General features: G+C 46.9%; 6 protein-coding genes across 6 annotated transcripts; 2 read left to right on the top strand and 4 right to left on the bottom strand.

Moving 5' to 3' along the window:
* Positions 1-939: 939 nt before the first annotated feature.
* Positions 940-6,481, bottom strand: GGS22DRAFT_168534 (Oligoxyloglucan reducing end-specific cellobiohydrolase). The gene is made up of 2 exons (XM_047962176.1): positions 2,152-6,481; positions 940-2,088 (listed from the first exon to the last, which is right to left on the bottom strand). Exons 1-2 carry the CDS (start codon positions 6,060-6,062, stop codon positions 1,443-1,445), a joined length of 4,557 nt encoding a protein of 1,518 aa, XP_047816535.1. The 5' UTR covers positions 6,063-6,481; the 3' UTR covers positions 940-1,442.
* A 2,400-nt stretch (positions 6,482-8,881) lies between these two features.
* On the top strand, positions 8,882-11,282 carry GGS22DRAFT_39501 (uncharacterized protein). Its single transcript, XM_047966971.1, has 2 exons — positions 8,882-9,590; positions 9,648-11,282. Exons 1-2 carry the CDS (start codon positions 9,282-9,284, stop codon positions 10,965-10,967), a joined length of 1,629 nt encoding a protein of 542 aa, XP_047816534.1. The 5' UTR covers positions 8,882-9,281; the 3' UTR covers positions 10,968-11,282.
* Positions 11,283-11,965: 683 nt separating this feature from the next.
* GGS22DRAFT_190680 (amino acid permease) lies at positions 11,966-13,939 on the bottom strand (the record flags this gene model as incomplete). The annotated part of the gene is made up of 3 exons (XM_047965013.1): positions 11,966-13,025; positions 13,103-13,312; positions 13,365-13,939. The coding sequence occupies 3 exons, from the start codon at positions 13,937-13,939 to the stop codon at positions 11,966-11,968; spliced, it is 1,845 nt and encodes a 614-aa protein (XP_047816533.1).
* A 606-nt stretch (positions 13,940-14,545) lies between these two features.
* On the bottom strand, positions 14,546-17,485 carry GGS22DRAFT_168533 (glycoside hydrolase family 47 protein). The gene is made up of 4 exons (XM_047962175.1): positions 17,417-17,485; positions 16,431-17,350; positions 15,028-16,364; positions 14,546-14,921 (listed from the first exon to the last, which is right to left on the bottom strand). The coding sequence occupies exons 2-4, from the start codon at positions 17,059-17,061 to the stop codon at positions 14,748-14,750; spliced, it is 2,142 nt and encodes a 713-aa protein (XP_047816532.1). The 5' UTR covers positions 17,062-17,350; positions 17,417-17,485; the 3' UTR covers positions 14,546-14,747.
* Positions 17,486-17,704: 219 nt separating this feature from the next.
* Positions 17,705-18,942, top strand: GGS22DRAFT_39479 (uncharacterized protein). Its single transcript, XM_047966970.1, has 3 exons — positions 17,705-18,325; positions 18,389-18,616; positions 18,715-18,942. Exons 1-3 carry the CDS (start codon positions 17,966-17,968, stop codon positions 18,886-18,888), a joined length of 762 nt encoding a protein of 253 aa, XP_047816531.1. The 5' UTR covers positions 17,705-17,965; the 3' UTR covers positions 18,889-18,942.
* On the bottom strand, positions 18,614-19,933 carry GGS22DRAFT_168527 (RNA-binding domain-containing protein). The gene is made up of 3 exons (XM_047962174.1): positions 19,680-19,933; positions 19,403-19,619; positions 18,614-19,332 (listed from the first exon to the last, which is right to left on the bottom strand). The coding sequence occupies exons 1-3, from the start codon at positions 19,757-19,759 to the stop codon at positions 18,997-18,999; spliced, it is 633 nt and encodes a 210-aa protein (XP_047816530.1). The 5' UTR covers positions 19,760-19,933; the 3' UTR covers positions 18,614-18,996.
* Positions 19,934-19,974: the final 41 nt, after the last annotated feature.

Genomic DNA, 19,974 nt, shown 5'->3' with positions numbered 1-19,974 from the left:
CTTTTTGTACATAGTATCTTATTTTTCCAAGCGCCCGACAGAACGGACCTAGCAACATTTCACCCTGCAGGTACGCGTATCGCCATGTGACGATTTACATAGTACACAGCTTATCTACCTACCTAGGTAGTTATCTGCGTTTTTTTTTTTTTTTTGTTCTCTCGATAGGCCTATAGATAGGCTTATATGGTTATTATACTACTAGGTACATTTATAACAAGGTGAAAGGCGTTAAGTCGTTAGATAGCATAAGTCGGTTAGGCGCATTCATAGAAGTTGGTCAAAATCGTAAATAGAAGCGAAATAACTTAAACGGGATACATAGTTGATCAAAAGTCGAATTGCCGTTTCTAGGTTGCATGAACGTGTAATATAACTCAGGCGATAAATCTGGACTCCCAACCATGACGTGACGTGGATAAGGACCTAACTTTTATTATTACATGGAATGTTAATAAGTTTGACGGTGGCGGTGATGGTGATGGGAGACCTAGGTAGGTAGGTACGCAGTTTGGAGGGGAAACTAGATGGGTAAAGGGTATTAATGTTAGAGAATAAAAAAAAAGCTTGCAGCTTGCTGACGTTGTATCCCGAGCCCCAAGCACGCTGCATGGGGGTATGGGGCATGGGTTTGTCGCAGCTGAATCGTTCGTTAGGGACTTGGGGTACTATGGAGAAGAACAAAAATGACAACAATTTGTCCTTGTATTCCTCGCGTTGTAGGTATATGTATAATACATGAAGTATGTACTGAATACTACATGGTTGATCATGTCAAATTGTGTCAAATTGTAAATATATTGTTTTTGGAATGGAAAATACCTGTCGACCAGGTATTATATTGAAAAGAGTAGGCACATAATTACCTACCTACCCAGTACCTATATATATATATACCTAAATATCATAACATCTCCAAGGAAGTAACACTCCGGGAATGTGTAGGCTGAATTGGAAATTACTTGTAACTTATCATCCTAGCATACCGTAAAATCTACCTGGAGATAAGGAAGAAACCGATTCGTTTACTTTGTCTTGTCTATTCAACTGGAACGAGAATTCTCGAATTTGTGCGGGGACTATCTTATCAACAGGCTCACCTAAAACACATCAAGCCCTATTACTCCTGAACCATGGTGGTGGTGGTGATGCTAACCTAAAAAAGAAAAGGGGGTGGGGGAAGCAAAGGAGCAACTAAAACGATCTCTTCCATCACACAATGTTACAGTGACTGACTACCTAGGTGATTTTAAATGCCTGTAATGTTGTAGATAACGACAACGAATGCATCTTTTTCTTACTTACACCATCCCCCACTTAGATCATCATGATTTTCCTAAACCCTGCCCATTGCCGATGCGCCTCCCGAGTTGTAAATACACTCAATTTCTCCCCTCCTACTATAGATGACGTAAGAGGAAAAAAATAAATCTCCTCGTTACTCATACCTCGTCATCGCTATCGTCGCCGAGAAGCTCGCCTTCGTCTTCGTCCACGATAGCGTAGTCACCTCGCCCTCGGGCGAAGCTGTCTCTGGTTGTATACCTTCGCTGGCTACCTCGCAGCCAGTCATACCGGCCGCCACTGTCTCTCGCGCCCCTGAACCTGTCTACAGAAGAGCTTACACTTCTCCATAAACTTCCTATAAGGAGGGGCATCGCGCCGATAACCGCCACCACCGCCGACACCGCCACTACGGGGTACTTGACCCACGGTGAATCGCTGTTGAAAGCACTTTGTTCACCGAGCCGGATCTGCCCGAACTTGCTCTGCCAGTTACGGTACACCCACCAGCCGGCCAGTGACGCGAACCCAAACGGAAGAACGATGGCAAAGAAGAGACCGACGCCGGAGATGCCGCGCGCTTTTTCGAATTCTTCCTCGTGACCGGGGCAAGGATGAGCTTGAAGCACCTTGTCCGCCTCGAAGCCCCCTTTACATGTGGTCAAGGGGATTCGACGGAAGCCGCTAGGCTCGTAGTACTCAATTTCGTCGGGCTTGTCCTTGCAAACCTGCTCGGGGTCAAGGGGTTGAAGACCCTCGACGAGTCCACAGTGTCCATGGTTGTCCATTTCGAAGTTATAATCGCTACAGCAATATCATTAGCACCCGGCACATGAAATCCGTAGACAGCTAGCTTTCCGCACTTACCATTCAAAGTCCTGTCGAGTACACTCACAATTCTCGACGTTGTACAAGTGTTGAAGCTTGTAGCTATTGTAGCATTTCCTATCCTTCTTCTTACGTAGGTATTGGTTCCTATGGCCGAACAGACAACCGTTCGGCTGTAAAGGATGCTGCGGCGACCACAATTCGTAGTCTGATTTCTCCCGGTCCTCGTCATCCTTGCATGGCTCGCTCGCCAAGCCCGAGAAATCGATATTCACGGTGAAGAGCTTGTCGCCTTGGTGGCCCCAGAGGAGGAAATTCCTGGACGAACCAGAACGCAGGGTCGTGATATCGGTGATGACGACCTCGGAATCTGAGAAATTGTAGTCGTTCCAAGTCTCGCCCCGATCAAGTGAGTAGGATATAGACCTAGATCGTGTGTTCCTTTGTGCGAGAACTACGATAGATCCTTGATCACCGAAAGACCATGTCCAGCTGCCTTTCTTCACCATCTTCCAGCTTAGCCCAGCGTCAGCCGTCATGAAGGTGTCGGCATCCTTAGGATCCCCGAGAATGGGTCCGACGTTGCCGACACCAAACATGATGCCGACTGCTGACTCTGAAGAGTATGTCTTCCCATGATCGGCTCGTTCAGTATAGCCATGGATATGGAGAGCGCATGACTCATCCCCATTTTTACTGGAGCAGCTGAATTCCTTGCCGTCAAGATCCCGCCCAGGAGGCGGCAGGAATCCCCACTCGGCACCATCATTGTGGCTGATTCTGGTGGTAAGCTTTTTAGGCTCCGAATCGCTACCCTTATTCTCTACTGTATTGACTACCACAACTCCTTCCAAGCCGAGCATCTTTTCGAAATCCACATAGTAGCTCTTATCACTGTTGACGCCCGCAATGCTTAACACATATGATGTCCCGTTCGAGTTGCTTTTTAGAATCGACCCATAGCGGTGGTTTTCCTCTTCCTCGGTTACGACAAATAAATTGACGGCGTGAGTCGAGCTGTCTAGGACAGTATATGCATTTGTATGTGGGACCTGGAAGTTGAATGGGAAGTGTGCTGGTGCGTAGTCCCGCCCATTCATACTAGCAAGCGCGTTGAGCGTCCCCTCTGTTTTATTTTCCGTGGCGACGACGATGAATTCAGCCATGGTCGCGAAATCGATAACGTTCTCCAAAGCCACGCTCATCTTGTATTTCGGGAACTCGTCACTATACAAGAGCTGGGAGGGGTTGTTATCTTCGTTATCTTCACGCGCTCTTGCAAGGCAAAGAATTTGTGTGTTATTCCGAAATTTATATGCGGATGAGCCGGTGAACTCGCACTTGATCACATTACGCTTGATCGTCTCCCAGCTATCACCGCGATCAGTAGAAAGGGAGGCCTCAAGGTAGCAGTCACCCTTGCTACGGCACTTCTTTCCATGCCATATGAGCCAGTCTGGCCGATCTGGATGAAACGCAAGAGGTACCCTATTCAAGGAAGTATCTGGTTCATCTCGTGGTTCGAAGTAGTCGAAATGCCGACCACGGTCGACAGTGTAAAAAACTTTCTTTTCTCGGGTCAAGAGGAAGGCCATGTCCTTCACATAAGGATGGGTGATTATCGCATAAATACCCTCGTCGCCGGGCAGCTTAGCCTTGGTCCAATTTTTACCATGATCGTGCGTGACGAAAACGTCGCCGGCTGCGCGGGCTACCATTTTATACGGTCTAGCGATGATCGTCTCTCCATCCTCCGAGTCTAAATCACCACGCTCAAGGTAGTGTTTATCGAAGCGATCAAAATCGCCATCGAAAGGAAATTGAACATGTTCGATCTTATTACTTCCGGGTGCGTTTGGCGAGCTTTTAGCGTCCGAACAACTCCACTCCTTCTGTTTATCTTTCTGATCACCTCCTGTGCGTTTACATACGTTTCCGGGGATGAGACGCCAACCGGATGACCCTAAAAACTTCTCGTCCGGGTTATCACCCTTACACGCGCCCTCGGGGGCCTGGATGGGGCCAGCGGGCTTGCATTCGTCCCCGTCTTGCACGAAGTTGAAGTCGCACTCAAAATCGGCCTTGGTGCAATCGCACGGGGATGACTCAGGAGCAGGATCTTTGAACTCTTGTTTAATGAAGCACATCGCATCCTTCTTCCGTCTATGGTACTTCTGCGTGTGGCCCATCACACAGCTGGCATTGCCATCGTCATCCACTCGCGCGAACCAGTCCTCCATGTCATTGTCCTTGCAGGTATTCTCGTGCAGGCCCTCGAAGTCAATGGATATGACGTAGAAACCGGTGGGAGAAGCTCTCGACCCCTTTCTAGCAGTGAGCAGAAACTTGAGACTTGTCGAATCTTGTGTGGTCAACAGCGTCCAAGGAGAGATGCTCAGGCCTTCCGGCAATTCGGCCGTCTCCCAATTTTTACCGTGGTCCAAGGAATACTTGATATTCTTTACATCAGCTTCCTCACTATCTTTAACAGCGAGAAGGATAGATCCCTGGTCACCAAATTCGTATTTGTGCGGGCCCTTTGGCCCTTCGATCCACGTCCGGCCGGCATCGTCGGATATATAAAGGTGCGATTCCCAGTAGCCCTTGAGATGACTGCCGTGGTTACCGTTGCCCATTACGAGACCCGGAGCAGGACTTGAAAAGACGGGGCCAACATTGTTCATTTCCGTGACGGAGTGTAAATGAATTTCTTCGTCGCCTGTCTTGACAGACTCGAAAGTTCTACCATCGTCGAATGTGATCCTAGTCTTGATTTTTTTATCCGCCTTCCCTTCTTCTACTTCCTTCCAGTTGTCCACTTGGTTGACTAAGAAAATCCCTTGGATGTTGGAGACCTTCTCGAAGTCGACGAAGGATTCTAAGTTACGATTGGTATGCTCGGCATTCCTGGTGAAATAGGTGCCATTCGAATTGCTAGTCAATAGCGTGCCCATCGGATTGGACAGCCGCTTGCTTGTCCTGACATCGATTTGGATGCTATAGTTGGTACTCTCCAATACGGTATACGATGATTCAAGGATAGGATGATCGCGAGGGAACACAGCACGGTGCCATTTTACGGTATCGCCGGTCACAAACAGAGCCATCTCTGCCGTGTTACGCGAGGTGACGGCTACTAGGAGGAATTTCTTGACTTCGACTAGTTTCACGATACCCTGGATGGCGCCATTGCCGTTCAAATCCGGCTCATACTCCTGGACAACTCCGTCGGCGCCTTCGGCACTAAAAAAATTATCGGAAATTAGAAGGCGGTTGTCCTCCTGGGGAGAAAAGATGCCGCCTCTAACGATGCATAGAATTCTCTGTTTATCCTTCTCGTCATCGCCGGTAGTGAAAAGTGGAGATGACTTGGCCCACCAACAGCCTTGAGTGCGCCCGCGCAAGAATTTGGCATCGTCCTCGAAGTTATTTTTGGTATACATGACCACCTCTTCGCAGAGATCGGGAAACGGACAATCCATACCGGTAAACAGAATCTTGTCATGGTCGTCAGCGTGGAAACTCATCCATCGGCCGATGGTATCGATAGAATTGCTCGTGTACGCGTCGGTAAAGAAAGTCTTCCATGTCTCTCCCTGGTCATCTGTCTTCCAGTGAAGGTTACCACGGGTCAAAACGTAGGCGCGCTTCGGATCGTATTCGTGCATGACCAACGCGGCAGCCTTATCGTGTTCAATCCCATCAGCTTTCGACCAAGTTGCGCCGCCATCAGTCGAGCGCCATATGGTATTTCCGTAGGCTTCTTGAAATAAGACGACATTTGACCCCTTAAAATAGTTCAGATTGTTTGGGGGGTTTTCAAAGTTTTTGGCGACGATGGTCGGTCCGTTCTTCGCGTAAACAGTCGGGGTGGTCCATAGAAGAGCAGTCAGCAAGAATATGGACGACCAAAGCGAGGCTGCCGCCCCCGAAGCTCCCCTAGCCCTCATGGTTGCGTGGTTATCGGAAATAACGTGGAGATCATGACAAAGAATCTGGTTTCCTGCGCAGAGAGGACTCGAGATGGATGCGGAAGGGTGCAACTAGAAGGAGCAGGAAATTTAAACTAGATGTGATGCTACCTACGTAGGTACAAATAGGCAGCTGTTGTTACTTGATAACACAAGAGATAGAGGATCAGGAATAATCGAGTAATGAAAGAGTGATTTTCTTTACTTTCCGAGAAAGAAAAGTGATGGATTGCGTCTTCAATAGTATAAACACTGCATTATGTGTCATGAATCGTTGGTTGTTAAGATGTGAAATGCAAAATAGAATGTGCAAAATGTACGATGTACATGAATTGAAAGTCTCAGCTTTGAAAATGCGCCGCGCGGACAATCCAGGAGACTTCGCAGCTGCTCTTCTCTTACATTGGGACAAGTATCCGCCTACCTACACTGCCAGGTCAAAAGTTTGAATCCGTATTGTTAAGCCTGAAGTTGCGCCAAACTGTGCCAAGCCACTATGCTCAATCGAGATAGCTTAGAGCTTCTACCACATAACGACCGTCATTAGCTCCTACGTGACTTTATACTCAGATAACTTCTTGATATTATATTTGTTTGAGCTGTAATTAGTATTAATAGGTAGCTATTAACTGCGAGAATAATATGAATCTAGTTGCATCTATTTTGAAGCATTATAGCCTGAGTTATAACGTATTAGAATAAAGGCTAGCCTTTTTTACACTAATCGAAAAGGGGCTATAATAAACCACCGAATTTCTACTCTTTAAAAGGTTTTAAAGCGGTGCAACTTGACTTATCAAATACTACACTACTTAATATATTTATATATCTAATTATTATATTTATATATCTAATTATAAAAGATATAATCCAATATTCATGAAGTTATTCAAGATACAAGGAAATTAGAAGAGATTAGCTAGGATTATGAGGCTGTTAAGGTGCCAGTTCATATTGGGAATAGTGGCTTGGCGTAACGGAAGTGTAACTTCAGGCTTAACAATACGGATTCAAACTTTTGACCTGGCAGTGTACGTAGCACTTGATATGTACCCACCAATTGTCTATCGATAGGCTTGAGCTGGGGCTCAGCTCGGTAGGTTCGGCGCTTCGCCACATATCCTGGGGTGCCTATCGTGATTGTGGCTCAAATTATAAATACCTACTACTATGTAGGTACCTACCTAGGTACTGTACTCAATCCGGATGAGTAACGGGTCGAACGGCCTCAACAAACATACATATACGTACCTATTTATATATGATAATAAGTACAGAAATACAGCTTGTGATTATAATTGAAATGGAAAGGGGTACCCTATATTAGAAATGAATCATTTGCCTGTATTACGAGTTTGAGTGAGCCCTTAGAGCTGATGTCGAACGTGTTGAATGTGCGCCGATGCAAAAATGACGAATAGGGTAGCAAAGGCCATAAATAGCTCTTCAAAGAGGTATCCAACTGAAAATATTGTATCTGGGCGAAACTAGACAAAGTGAACATGAAAGATAATAGGTAAGATGGCTTAAAGTCACCATGGAATCAAAGTGCGGAAGTATTATACACGACATTAATACCTACAGGTAGGTACGTTCTTATCGTGTTTAGATTGTTCATAATAGTAGCCCGCTATTATTCTATGTCTTTCTTTTTAAACGACCGCAATCCCTGCAAAACTGAAACACACCATTCCTGAATACATAGTACGCATATGAAGTAGCAGCCACGGGTAAGTAAGTACCTAAGTAGGTATAGTTATCTATATATATAAACGTACATACATCCATCCATGTATTTAGGAGTACTTTATGTACCTATATATCTACTCGGTACTAGCCTTGAAGTACGTAGGTATGCACTACATATAAGTAGTACTTTGAAATAGCATTCATTTATATAGGTATAGACATGTACCTTACAGTTCTCAATTAGTAGTTTAATCCAAAACACCTACATATCAAGGTGCCTTAGTGCGATACTTGCATATGTAAGTGATAATGTATGTAGGTCCAAGGGTTAACTAAACTTGGGTACGTAGAAAAAGGCTACGGTGGGGGCCTCAGTTGCTTGGAACCCCTCGCCCCACTAATTAAATATCCGCGCATGAATTACACACCTACTAGCCCTGCTAGCCTATCCTAGCAGCCTAGGTAGCAGCAACAACAGCAACAACAGCAACAACAGCAACAACGAAAACTTCGAGTTGTAGACACCGTATATTCACGATACGGCACAGTCTAATCAAAATAGTCATGCACCAGTAACTAGGTACAATTCAGAAAGCAAAAAAGTGCTTTAGCATTTTCTTGATTTTAATAAAGTATCGGTAAATAATATGTAGTAGTTTAAGCTTTGTTCCAAGTACTAACATATTTACCTACCTGGTAAACTGTATCCTGCCTGTTAATATATTAATAAATACAATCAGTTTTTAGAAGTTATAGACATTAGGTGTTTAAAGAACTGGACTACTTGATGAATTAGTAATAATGAAAGTAATATGTAAATAAGTTTATGAATACATATATTTATATTGGTTGTTGATTATTGGGTCTTGAGTCTTGATATTGACATACCTACCTACACGTATATCAACAGGAAGGTAGTTGCATTGTATACCTAGTACCTATCTACTCTGGGTTTGTAGTACAGGAAAACGGGCGGATATACCAGGCTAAACGTGCCAGACAGGGTTCACATATTATGTAAACAGAGGGAATTGACAAGTGTGTCTCATATTCTTTCCCTTCTATTAATAATAATACCTACGTCTTTCGGTACCTACCTACCTACATATGTAGTACTTACTAGGTACCAGGTAGGTGTCTGGAAAATAAATAAGCAGCCCTCACAGGTTCCTGCCGCAACTGCATAGATATTCCTTCCTTCATCCTGGTCTACTGCCTGCCTCCTAGCAACGCGACACGCTCTAAACCTATACTTATTCTACATTCTGCAGTCTTGACCCCCTTTACCCTTTTGCCCTTTTCCCGTTTTCTCCTCTTCCTGTTCATTCACATCTCTTTCATTCCTGACACCTTTTTCCCTTTCTTTCTTTCTTTTTTTTTTTAAAAAAAAAAAAAAAGAAATCTACGCACAGCGCAATAATTATTGCACTCTACCCTGGTTGCTTACCTACTTCTTGATATAAAAACCCGCATCGCGCAAACGCGCTTGAGCTAAACACGACCATAAACATGGCGCTGGCAGCTGTATACAAGCAGTTTCTTGCTGCGCCGACTTCCACCCAGCTAGCTGATGGGGCTACCCTCAACTACATTACCACCACCACCAGCTTTAAAGGCTCTGACCAAATAGACAAGCACTTTACTACTTCGGCCAAACAGCTCAAGAAAACAAAGCAAGAATTTCTCTCTGTCGTCGAGGGCCAGAATGTCATCGCGGCTGAAGTTGATACTGTTCTCGAGTTTGCCACCGGCGGTGGAGCTTACCTACCTGGTCTTGACGACAACTTCGTAGCCGACCGCACTGTCTATCTTCCAATTGTAGGTTATGTCGCCTTGTACGATTTGATCCAGTAGGTTGACTAACGTGCGATTCAGATTCATATTGTCACCTTTGATAATGATGGCAAGATACAGCAGATTCGCCAGGCCTGGGACCAAGGTTCTCTACTAAAACAGCTCGACGTCATCGGGAAATCCGGCCGCAATTGGCCCATCCGCGATAGTACTGAACAGATCAAACTGATTGAAACCTCTGTGAAGTCCGGAAATTCCGGCCCTCATCAGCACCCTGACGACTTCGCTGTTCGTTCCCGCGGCAACTCTACCAATGTCCTCAGAGATCCACATGCCTCACTCGCATTGTTCGCGCCTCGCGAGGAATCCGACGAAAGTATAGCTGCCGTAATCTCTCCTAGGGGTGGGGCCCGACCGCGACAGCGTGACTTCACCGAGATATTAGGTGATGAGCCAGTCGAAAGCCCTAGTCGGGGACGATCGGAGTCGCCAAGCAAGGCAATCGCCCCTAAAGCCGGCACCGATAAGAAATTCCAACCGAGTCGTTTGTTCGAGGACGAGGATGTTGTGGAGGAGAGCAACTTGCCAGACGCGGTTGCGTCCCCCAGTCGCTTTATTCGACCCAACCCCAAGAAGTATAGTCACTTCGACTTTGCTGACGATCCCGAAGAGTTCCCGCAAGCAATAGATCCAAATCCCAAAACAAAGCATTCGAGCCAATGGTGCTTTGACGATTTCAATACCCCACACAAGGCGAAGCCATCCAAGGTCTTACAAAAGCAAAACGTGCGCCATTGGGGAAATGATGACGACCAAGTACAGGAAAGTCCCGTGCGCAAGGTTGCACCTGTCAAGCCCCGTCGTGACGCTGAGACGCACTTTGAATTTGTGGATGACGGCACCCCTACTGGAGAGGCTCGTGCTGCGCGTCCCCGCGGTGCTACGCATAACAATGGATTAGGGCTGTACAAGAACAATTTATACAGCGAGGATGGAAGTGAAGCAGTTAATGGCGAAGAACCCCGAGCGCTTGGGGCCATTACGAACTTGAAGGACCGTGGCCGAGATTTTGAGGCCCATTGGCAGATGACCGATTCTCCTGGCCAGCCCTCGCCTAAACCCCCTGTAGGGGAAGATCGAAAAAAGGTCATGAAGATGATGGATGCTAGCTGGTCGAACTTCGACCAATCTTCCGGGCAAAAAGAGAATAAACCTATTCCGCAACGCTCCGGTACCAATGGCGAACGAGGAATCCACATCGGCGGTGACGGAATGGGTGGCGGCAAAGGGACCAACCGCAACTGGTTGTTTGGCGATGAAGACGAAAGTCAAAAGACCCAACCGGCTCCAAAAAGAAAGCCCACAGCCGCAAACCCGGGAGGCTTCAACTGGGACTTCTAGGCGACCTAGCATAACCCTGCACATTAAAGAAAATGCACACATTTACTATTATGAATGAACATGCCTAGATGTGGCCCATGAATCACGAGAGGGATGCCAGCAGAATATAAGTGCTTGTATGATGAGGCTCGCAGATTATTTCTTGGGCAGAGGGGTAGACGACTTTCGATGTTCCGTTTGAGTAAAGTTTCTCATGTGTACTAGCATGATGTTGGAGTGTTAATTGTAACATTGTGACGGAATGGCGATAGGATGGTTAGACTCTCATTAGAGACCTGGGGCCTGTCCTTATTTCCCTTAGTTTCGTGTGTACGATAATCTCTTCCTTATACACATTCCCCCCAACCTGTACATAGTCATTCCCCTTTGCATTTTCCCTGGCTAAGAATATGATCAAGCAATGAGATACTTAGCAAGAAGTCACGGTTCCAATAATATATCAGTACGTGTCGTGTTGCTTAATCGCACCTATTTCATATCCCAACGATATCGCCATCTCCCTAGGTAGGTAGGCCTTGTTAGATATCCATTATGTTTTGCGAGGCTTAGTACAGCAGATAACCCTTTCAGTTAGAATTGATGTTATACAAAGCAGATACAAATAAATAGGTAGTGCATACACACACATGTATGGTACATAGAGGTATGAAAATAGAGACCCAAGAATCAATTGCGCTATCTATGAGTAAACATAGTATGCGTTCTATCTCATTCTATGGTGACTTCATTGTCAACCAAGCAGATGTCAGCTGTGCTCTAAAATCAAAATTTCCCAAATGTCCGGAGAACGAAACGAAACCCAACGAATACGGTAGCCGAACGCCTCGCTCCTATATTATCGTACATACCCGTGGCTTGCCTCGTTGTGATATGAAGCCTCCTTTATAATGATCTAACCTAGGCCGACTAGATACTTCTGCTATTCTTCCCGCTTAGATGCAACAACCCTACCCTAACCAGGGCAATCTCAGGCGAGGAATGCACAAGAAATGGGTATACTAACAGAAAAATCTATAAAATCTCTTCCACTTCGGCCAACCCCTTCGTTCTTCGGCCTCTTGAGCAAGCAGGATCGGCAGATTGAAATCTCGGCGACCGGTGTCAATATCCATATCGGCGGTCTTTATAAAGCTCGTGCGAGCGTAAAGGCGGTGCGCGACATAGAAGACAATGACGACTGGGACGGCCATATACTGCAGAAAGAAATTTTTAGCCAACTCGCTGGAAGATTGATCTTCCCAGTTCACGGGCCACGCGCCGACCCAGAACTGGGCCACCAATACCAGTATGTTGAAGAGGAGACCTAGGTAGGAGCCGAAGACGCCGCACTGGGACTTGAACGCCAGCTCGCGCAGACTATGGCCTTTCTGTGTCCATGCTCGACGGAACCGGATGTGCGCCAGGCAGATAGATGACCAAGTAAATATAGAGGAAAGTCCAGATATGGCAACAAGCCAGTCCAGCACGACGCCTTGCTCTTTGAGGTCAGCAAGATATGCGAGGAGGCCCATAGATGACGCGATCATGATGGACACCAAAGGCCGCCCCCGACGATCAACGTAGGATAAGATCCTTGGTGCTTGATTCTGATCAGCCAAGGCGGCGAGTGTTCGCGAGGAACCGAAGACGGAGGAGTTTCCGACAGACAGGACGGCGATCAAGATAACGACATTCATCACCGATGGCAGTACGTCGATACCTGCATTCTCGATGGCGATGACGAAGGGAGACGCCGCGGCGGACGCCGATCCCGGGATCAGTAAACGTGGGTCATCGTACGGCACAAGCAATCCGATGAGAAAGAGGGCTACAATATAGAATAGGGTTATCCGCCAAAACACCTGCTTGATAGCTGTAGGGAGCGATTTGCGTGGATTCGCTGTCTCAGCTGCAGCGAGCCCAACCAGTTCCGTCCCGGCAAAAGCAAAAGCAGCAGTGACAAAGACGCTGCAGAGACCTTTAAAGCCATTATGAAAGGCACCCGGCTCCCGCCAATATAACCCTCCTATATACCCACCACCCGGCACACCTCCAATGTTTAAGACGATTCCTAGCAAGCTGTAGAAAAGAGAAAAAAAGGACACACGATCAGCGTTCAGTCCTACGACGTGGGCAAACGGTAGAAATAAACTTACATGAAACCAATGACTGCGATGACCTTAATGATGGCGAAGACGAATTCAGCCTCACCATAGCCCTTGACGCCAAATAAATTGATCGCAACAACGGCAATCAAGAATATGGTGACGAAGATTGCCTTGTTTAAGTCGGGGTTCCAATACGTTATGGTGATAGAGGCCGCTATGATTTCAAGTGGCAGCGCGACTAGCCATTGCAGGGCGTAACTAATAGATAATGTAAGCCGCTTCCAAGCAAAGAGGCGAAAATGAGACATACTTCCAGCCCATGGCAAATCCCCAAGAAGGGTCTAGAAAGCGGGTGGAATAGGCGGAGAAGGACCCTGCAACCGGGAAACAGACGGCAAGCTCACCGAGGGCCTGGACGGTACAATATAACATACAACCTATGAAGAGATAGGCGACAAGCAACGAAGCCGGGCCACCAACTTCGAGGGCGCGTCCTGAGGCGACGAACAACCCGGTACCAATAGAACCCCCTATGGCTATCATCTGCAGATGGCGGCCTTTCAGCTTCCTCGCGAGATGCGACTGCGCAGTTTGTAAGTTGGCTAGCCGTACATCGTAGGAGTGCGGCCGCGGCGACCCGTTACTGCCAAGTATGGGACGGTGCAGCTGGGCGACTTCGGCGGCGTGGATCTCATCTAGAGGATCCTCTGGGGTGATGCGCTGGTTTGGATCTCGTCGGAACCCGTCGACTAGGCGATCGAAGAATCGCGGTGGAGACGTCTCTTCGTATAAGGGCTCGCGCATAGTATAACTACTTCCTTGCGCGAGAGAGTCCTCTTTAATGGGAAAAATGTTCATCTCGATATCGTGATTAGATGGTGGCATGGTGGGTTCATCGGGAATCCGCCGCTAGGGCGGGGCCAGTGCCAGTTGGCGATCGGGAAGGGAGGGATAGGGCGACGAGAGTTGGGCTATATGTATATGATATTTCATGCGACGTACGATCTATTGAGAGAATATTGGATATCAATTGTCACGTATAAATATGTTGGTAACGTGAAGAGAGTCCGGAGAGAAAGTTCGCAAAGGGTCGCGTGGGGTTTAGGTCGAATCCATGGATATTGATAAACTCTAATAAGACCTGGCTGCTCTGGCTTATCGGCTTTGGTAGCTAAACCACGTCGGGTAGGTACTACATTATGTATTATGTATAATATGTAGGTACATACGTAGGTACTAGGTAGTGATGTGGGATGTGAGATGTGGGATAGATAGAGGACCCTGGAGGTATGTAATGTGCATGAACCACTTTTAATAGATCGAATCTGTAGGTAATACCTTGTAGATCTAGTAATAAATGGGTCTTCGTGTAGGTCCATAAGATCCACTCTGATAGGTCTATGGATACTTATGTACCCACTTTACTTGCTCTTTTTCTTGATACTAAAAGCAATATCGAATCACAGTCATTTTATCTAATGAGACCTGACGTAAGGCAAAGTTTATACATATTCTATTGTGCCATATATACCATGCGGCAAAATAGAAAAGGATAGATAAAACAAATCCATTCCACATCCTACCCCTCCTCCTCCCTCTCTCTCCCAAGAGTAACAATACGCCAACAATGCTCCTGGAAATAGGTAAGTAGTAAGTAGAGACGATACCATACGCATGCTCAATGTTTTGTAACTCATCTAATTATCTTTCCATCCGAATCCCTCGGTTTTCTCTTCCACCCGGTCGAGAAGAGCTGGCCCATGTCGAACCGCGGAAGAGGATGTGCTTCGGTGTTGATAACAATTTTATCCAACGGAAGGAGATCGTCTGACGAGAATAAGAGATAGAAATATTTCAATGTTTCCGCCTTAAAAAAAGAGGTTAGCGCACGTAGATGTGACCATTAATGTAATAGGTAGGAGTTAGGGGAAAGGGGAAAGGGGAAAGGAGGGAGGTAAGCAAGTAGAACATACTAGCCAAAAGCTCTCCATGTTATCTCGCATCACAGGTGGAACTTTATTCGCGTTCGATAGGCTCGAGAACCCACCACCATCTTGGACAGCGGTATGGTTCATAAATGACTTAAACATCTCCCATCCCCATTCTCGGTATTTTATATCACCAGTGATCCTCCACATATAAAAAAGACTTTCTACGGTCTCTGGTCGCTGTAGGTTATGGGTGTCCATCGAGTGGACCGTGAAGTCTTTCCGCCACCGCGCCTCAGGATCCTCGTTGAATTCGGCCGGCGGCTTGTGAGGGGCGGATTCGGGAAGAGGGGGTGTAGCGATGTTAAAGTATGTGATCTCCGCCGCGAGACCGGTAGCCATCCATTTATACATGCCCCAGCACGTCTGCATCAACTCCCTTGCTAATTGCATGTCGGCCTCGTTCTTGTTCGTCCACGTTGGCTGCTTCTTGGCTTCTGCCTCTGTCAAGCCGCCTGTTGCAGCAAGAGCAATAGTGCCAGGCATGAAACAGACCAAGTGATCCATCTTGGGTGACAAAGGACCCTTCAGGCCATCAGGCCGTTCACCAATTATCGTAAATTCGGAGGGCTCCGTGTAGGTAATGAGATGCTTGCGAACCCCTCGCAGAGACTCGTCCCACATCTCCAAATAAACCAGTTCCTGCTTGTTTGTCTGCAGGTATTGCTTGATGAGATACTCATAATAAGAGTCCCCACGGCTTCCCAGTCGGATGTTGTGACCTCTAAAAGTGCCGTCATTGGCATAGATATAGATGGGAACCAAGCCATCTTCGACGCCATTATTATCGACAACCTCCATCACCTTCTCGGCTTTGTCCCAGAAGTATTTCTCACCGGTCAACTTAGCAAGGTATTTGAACTCTAGTTGCAGGGTGGTCGTCTCGGCAGTAGATGAGGCACCGCCCTCATCGTGGGCTGGTAAGCCTTCATACTTGCCCAGGTTCACGCTTGCGTAAGGGACACCCGATGGCGAATCAAAGGCGGTCACGAGCCGATCGGCCAGGTCCTTTGCCTTTTCAAGATAGAGATCCTCCCCGGGCGCACCTGGATCGTCCTCGGCCAATGGTGCCAGCTCAGGGAACTCATTTGAGAGATAGTGAGCCGAGAGGAGACCGCCAAGCATACGAATTGTCGTCTCGAAAGTGCTAACATCCTGATCCTGATCATATGACAGAGTCGAGATCCACTGCCTCGCGTGGGAGACCCGGGACGTAAGGTTCATTAAAATCATAGTGTCCAGCGCATCCACGATAATCCAGCCCATCCCCTGAGGAGCCATCTGCTCACCTTTCTTAGATATTGGATGAAACGCGTCGTAGCCTAGTAAGGGAGTTAGCACATACGTCCATAGAGTGCGGCTGACAACTTAAGAATCGAGTCTCTCACCCCAGGCGTATCGTTCATAGGCATCCCAACTCAAAGTAAAGGCTTCTACGACACGATCTCTCCTCTTGGTCCAGTCAGCGATCTTTCCTGATTCGGAGCCAGATGTAAGCCAGGACCATATAGGGGTCGAAGAGACGGCGGTGTCATGGTGGCGACCGAAAGCACCGAAATAGTACAAAAGCGAGAACAGTAAAAGAACCGAGCCAAGAACTCGCTTTCTCCGCCAGATGGGTCTGGCTCGCTGGGATGGCGGGTAGGCATATGGCTTGTCTTTATACATGGGGAGAGTGTTCTTGTCATCAAACAGGCTCCCAACACGTTCCTGCACCTCCCCAAGTATCCCCGAGTTTTTATTTGTATGTGACGAACCCTTTCCGCCTCGCGCAGTTACCGCTGTGTTGCCCCAAGCACGGTCCTCCATCATCCTCTGGGGATTTCCGAACGAGGGAACATTTTTGGGAACGGAAAATGACATGTCAAACTCGTCAACAGCCTGCTTGCTTTTCTCAATAGCATGGATACTGGCCTCGACGGCGCGCTCGGTAAGGTCGATGGCAGCACGAGATGCGGTAGTTTTAAGGATGGATAAAGCACTCTTTCGATGGATACCAAAAGGATCGCGTACGTTCATGGAGCAAGAGGAAGAAGGCGTAGAAATTGACAAAGAACTACCATAGGAGTTGTTTGCTATAATGATTCGCTTCGTCTCCCTCTTCTCTTTTCGGGGCGAGATTCGTGTGCGAAGAAAATACAGCAGGGTATTCGCGGGACGCTGCGGTGCTCGAGGAATTTAAAGATATGGATCTGAACGATGACAAAATCGCATATGTTGTAATTAACAACCTCCTCTCTCTTCTTCTTCTTCTTCTTCTTCTTCTCTCTCTCTCTCTCTCTCACCGTGCTGCCCCTTGAAATTCTCCCTTGAAGGATTTCCTGGTCAGCTCTTGGTCTTTGGTGAGAAAGAGAGGACAATTAAGGTGACATACTTAGCTACCAAATGTCAAATATGTGTTCATATGCAAGCACCGATTGAGGACACTGTACTACTGCTGCCGGTTTCTGTGAGATGCAGGGATTAAAGTTCTATTGAACCTGCTGCCGCCTATCCGATAAGTACCCCGACTTGCTACTAGCGTTTGAACTTTTAACTTTAAGTACTTCCAAGTTGCATACCAGGTTTATGTTATTAACCCCTCTGCAGATTATTATTACCTACCTAGTAGGTACATCCCACTATCCACATGTACCTACGACTCTACATTTTATTTAATACATGCCTATGTAGTTATCTCTATATCACATGAAGCTTGTTTATTGTCTAAGTTCACGAGGAAAGTAAAGAAAAGAACACACACCAAAAAAAGAAGAAATTCATGATTCTCAGTTTAATTTTAAGAGAAATCAATTATTTTCGCTCCGTCCTCAAGTCCAAACCTCCGTTCTTGAATTTCTTTGTTACAGGCTCTCATTACACGGAGGCCTACGTCTTGTTAATACATAAAATACCCCTTCAGTTTCTAGGGTAGCTAATCGCCATGGACATAGACATGGATCGTCCGAGTACTCATCGTTCAAATTATGAGTGCTATCCGTACCTTTCCAAGGAAGAATTTGCTGAAGTGTGCCATTACCTCGATAGGAAATACTGTCAAGCTGAGCTGGGACCTTTGCGAAGACAATGGCGCCTCCATGTTCATACGGCGCTCGAGCTGTCATTTGACGCAGGGCCGGACCGCACAACATTCTTACAGATAACCAGGCCCTTGGAGGATAGAAAGCTTGCCGAAGATGATCTTGCTGCAAAGTTAGGAGACGTCTCTTTGGGCGAAGATCAAGAATCATGCATGCAGGTAGCCGCCGACAGTGTCATGGCTGACATGGAAAATTCAGATAAGGTCGATCGAACCATCTCGACTAGTTTACATCACATAGAACACTAGTCACTGATATACTTGCAGGAGATCCTCTCCAGACCGCCGACCCGACCAAACTTCCGAGTCAGCCATGTCAAGTATGAGATACATCTCCACCCAACGTATCGTGCACCCTGCCTCTGGTTCAGCCTACATAACCTGCCAGCCATCGAACCAGCATTCGATATCGAGACTGTTTTCCGCCGTATTGTTCCAGAGCAGTACAAGAATCCTCTTCGGCAAATGGGCCCTATAGGTGGCATCTCAATCGATGTGGGTAATTCCCCTGCGCTGTTTAACGAGTCAATTGCCTGTATCTCATGCTGGGTATTTTATTATCTCTACCTTATGACTAAATGTGATGTCTATAGCATCACCCCATCACCGGGCTCCCTTCGTTCTTCGTCCACCCATGCGTCCTCGGAGACGCTATGATGGGATTTGACTGCTCCAAAGAAGACTACCTTATGGTATGGCTTGGTTTGGTGGGTGGGTGCGTTGGACTCTGGGTTCCTCGGCAAATGGCCATGGCCAATGGAGGATGAGCTCTCAGATAGAAGGCTGAAAACAGCGCAGCACACATCCCGAAATCTGATAATGGACGACGAAGCCTTGAATAAAGGGGCCTATTTGACAGACAGTATAAAAAGTCTTCATTCGTCATCGCTGTCTTCTTCCATTGCCACATCCTCGTCACTTTCTTCTTCCTCCTCCTCTTCATCGCGAGGCCGCTTTTGTCCTCGTGCGTCGGGATTCTTCGCGTCCGTCATAACTTGGTCGGAACCTCGGGCCGGCTTCGAGTTTAGATTAGAAGGGGTAGAAATCGTTGCTGTCGGGCCTGTAGTGGTGGAGGTCCCATGTGCTGGAGCATTGAAAATGCTCTGCTGAGCTTCGGTCATCTCGACGTTGGCGGCGGATGACCCCGGAAGCTTGTATGTACCATCCAGCTTCGCGATCACGTCGGACTTTGATTTCGCGTACTGGAGGTGCTGTAGGAGGTGGACATTAGTTAGATAAATTCAAGATAGATAGACACGAGAAAGCATCTGTATCACGTACTAGCTCCGCGCCTAAGAATTTGAAACCCTCTAAGGATCGTAATGCCTGAGTTGCTGCTTGAAGATCACGAAAGACGATATGAGCTTGACCACGCATTTTCATCGTCTTCAGGGCTACGACATCGAGGACTGGACCGTAAGTTGAAAAAAGCATATAAAGAGCCGTTTTTAGGTCTGCCTTATTTATCTTGCTCGATGGTAAGTTCGTAACATATAATCTGAGAAGAATATAAATTTTAGCCAGAGTATGCCGACCGATCGCGAAATGTTAAGCCTACGTTTGATTTGGTGGAATGGATGGTATCTTGACTCCAGCCCTCGAGGTTTGACCTCTTGAGGCAGTTGTAGTAGTGGTCATGGTGATAAAGGTAAGCCTGGTAAATCCAATAGGAAAGGTAGGTAATTGTTAGATTTGTTGCGTTGCTAACGTCATTAGCATCATTCTCGTAGCTGGTGAGGCTTGATTTAAAAAGTGTGTGCGATGGTCGCGTCGAGATGATAGGTAATGCTGTACAGAGTAGGTATCGTCCTGTCCTGTCCGTTTTACACCGGGTCCTTCCAAAAGTTCCGCCG

This window comes from Annulohypoxylon maeteangense, assembly GCF_022496945.1.
Source record: "Annulohypoxylon maeteangense strain CBS 123835 unplaced genomic scaffold GGS22scaffold_14, whole genome shotgun sequence".
NCBI lineage: Eukaryota > Fungi > Ascomycota > Sordariomycetes > Xylariales > Hypoxylaceae > Annulohypoxylon > Annulohypoxylon maeteangense.
The sequence above is the reverse complement of the archived record's forward strand: the minus strand, read 5'-3'. Positions and strand labels throughout refer to the sequence as shown.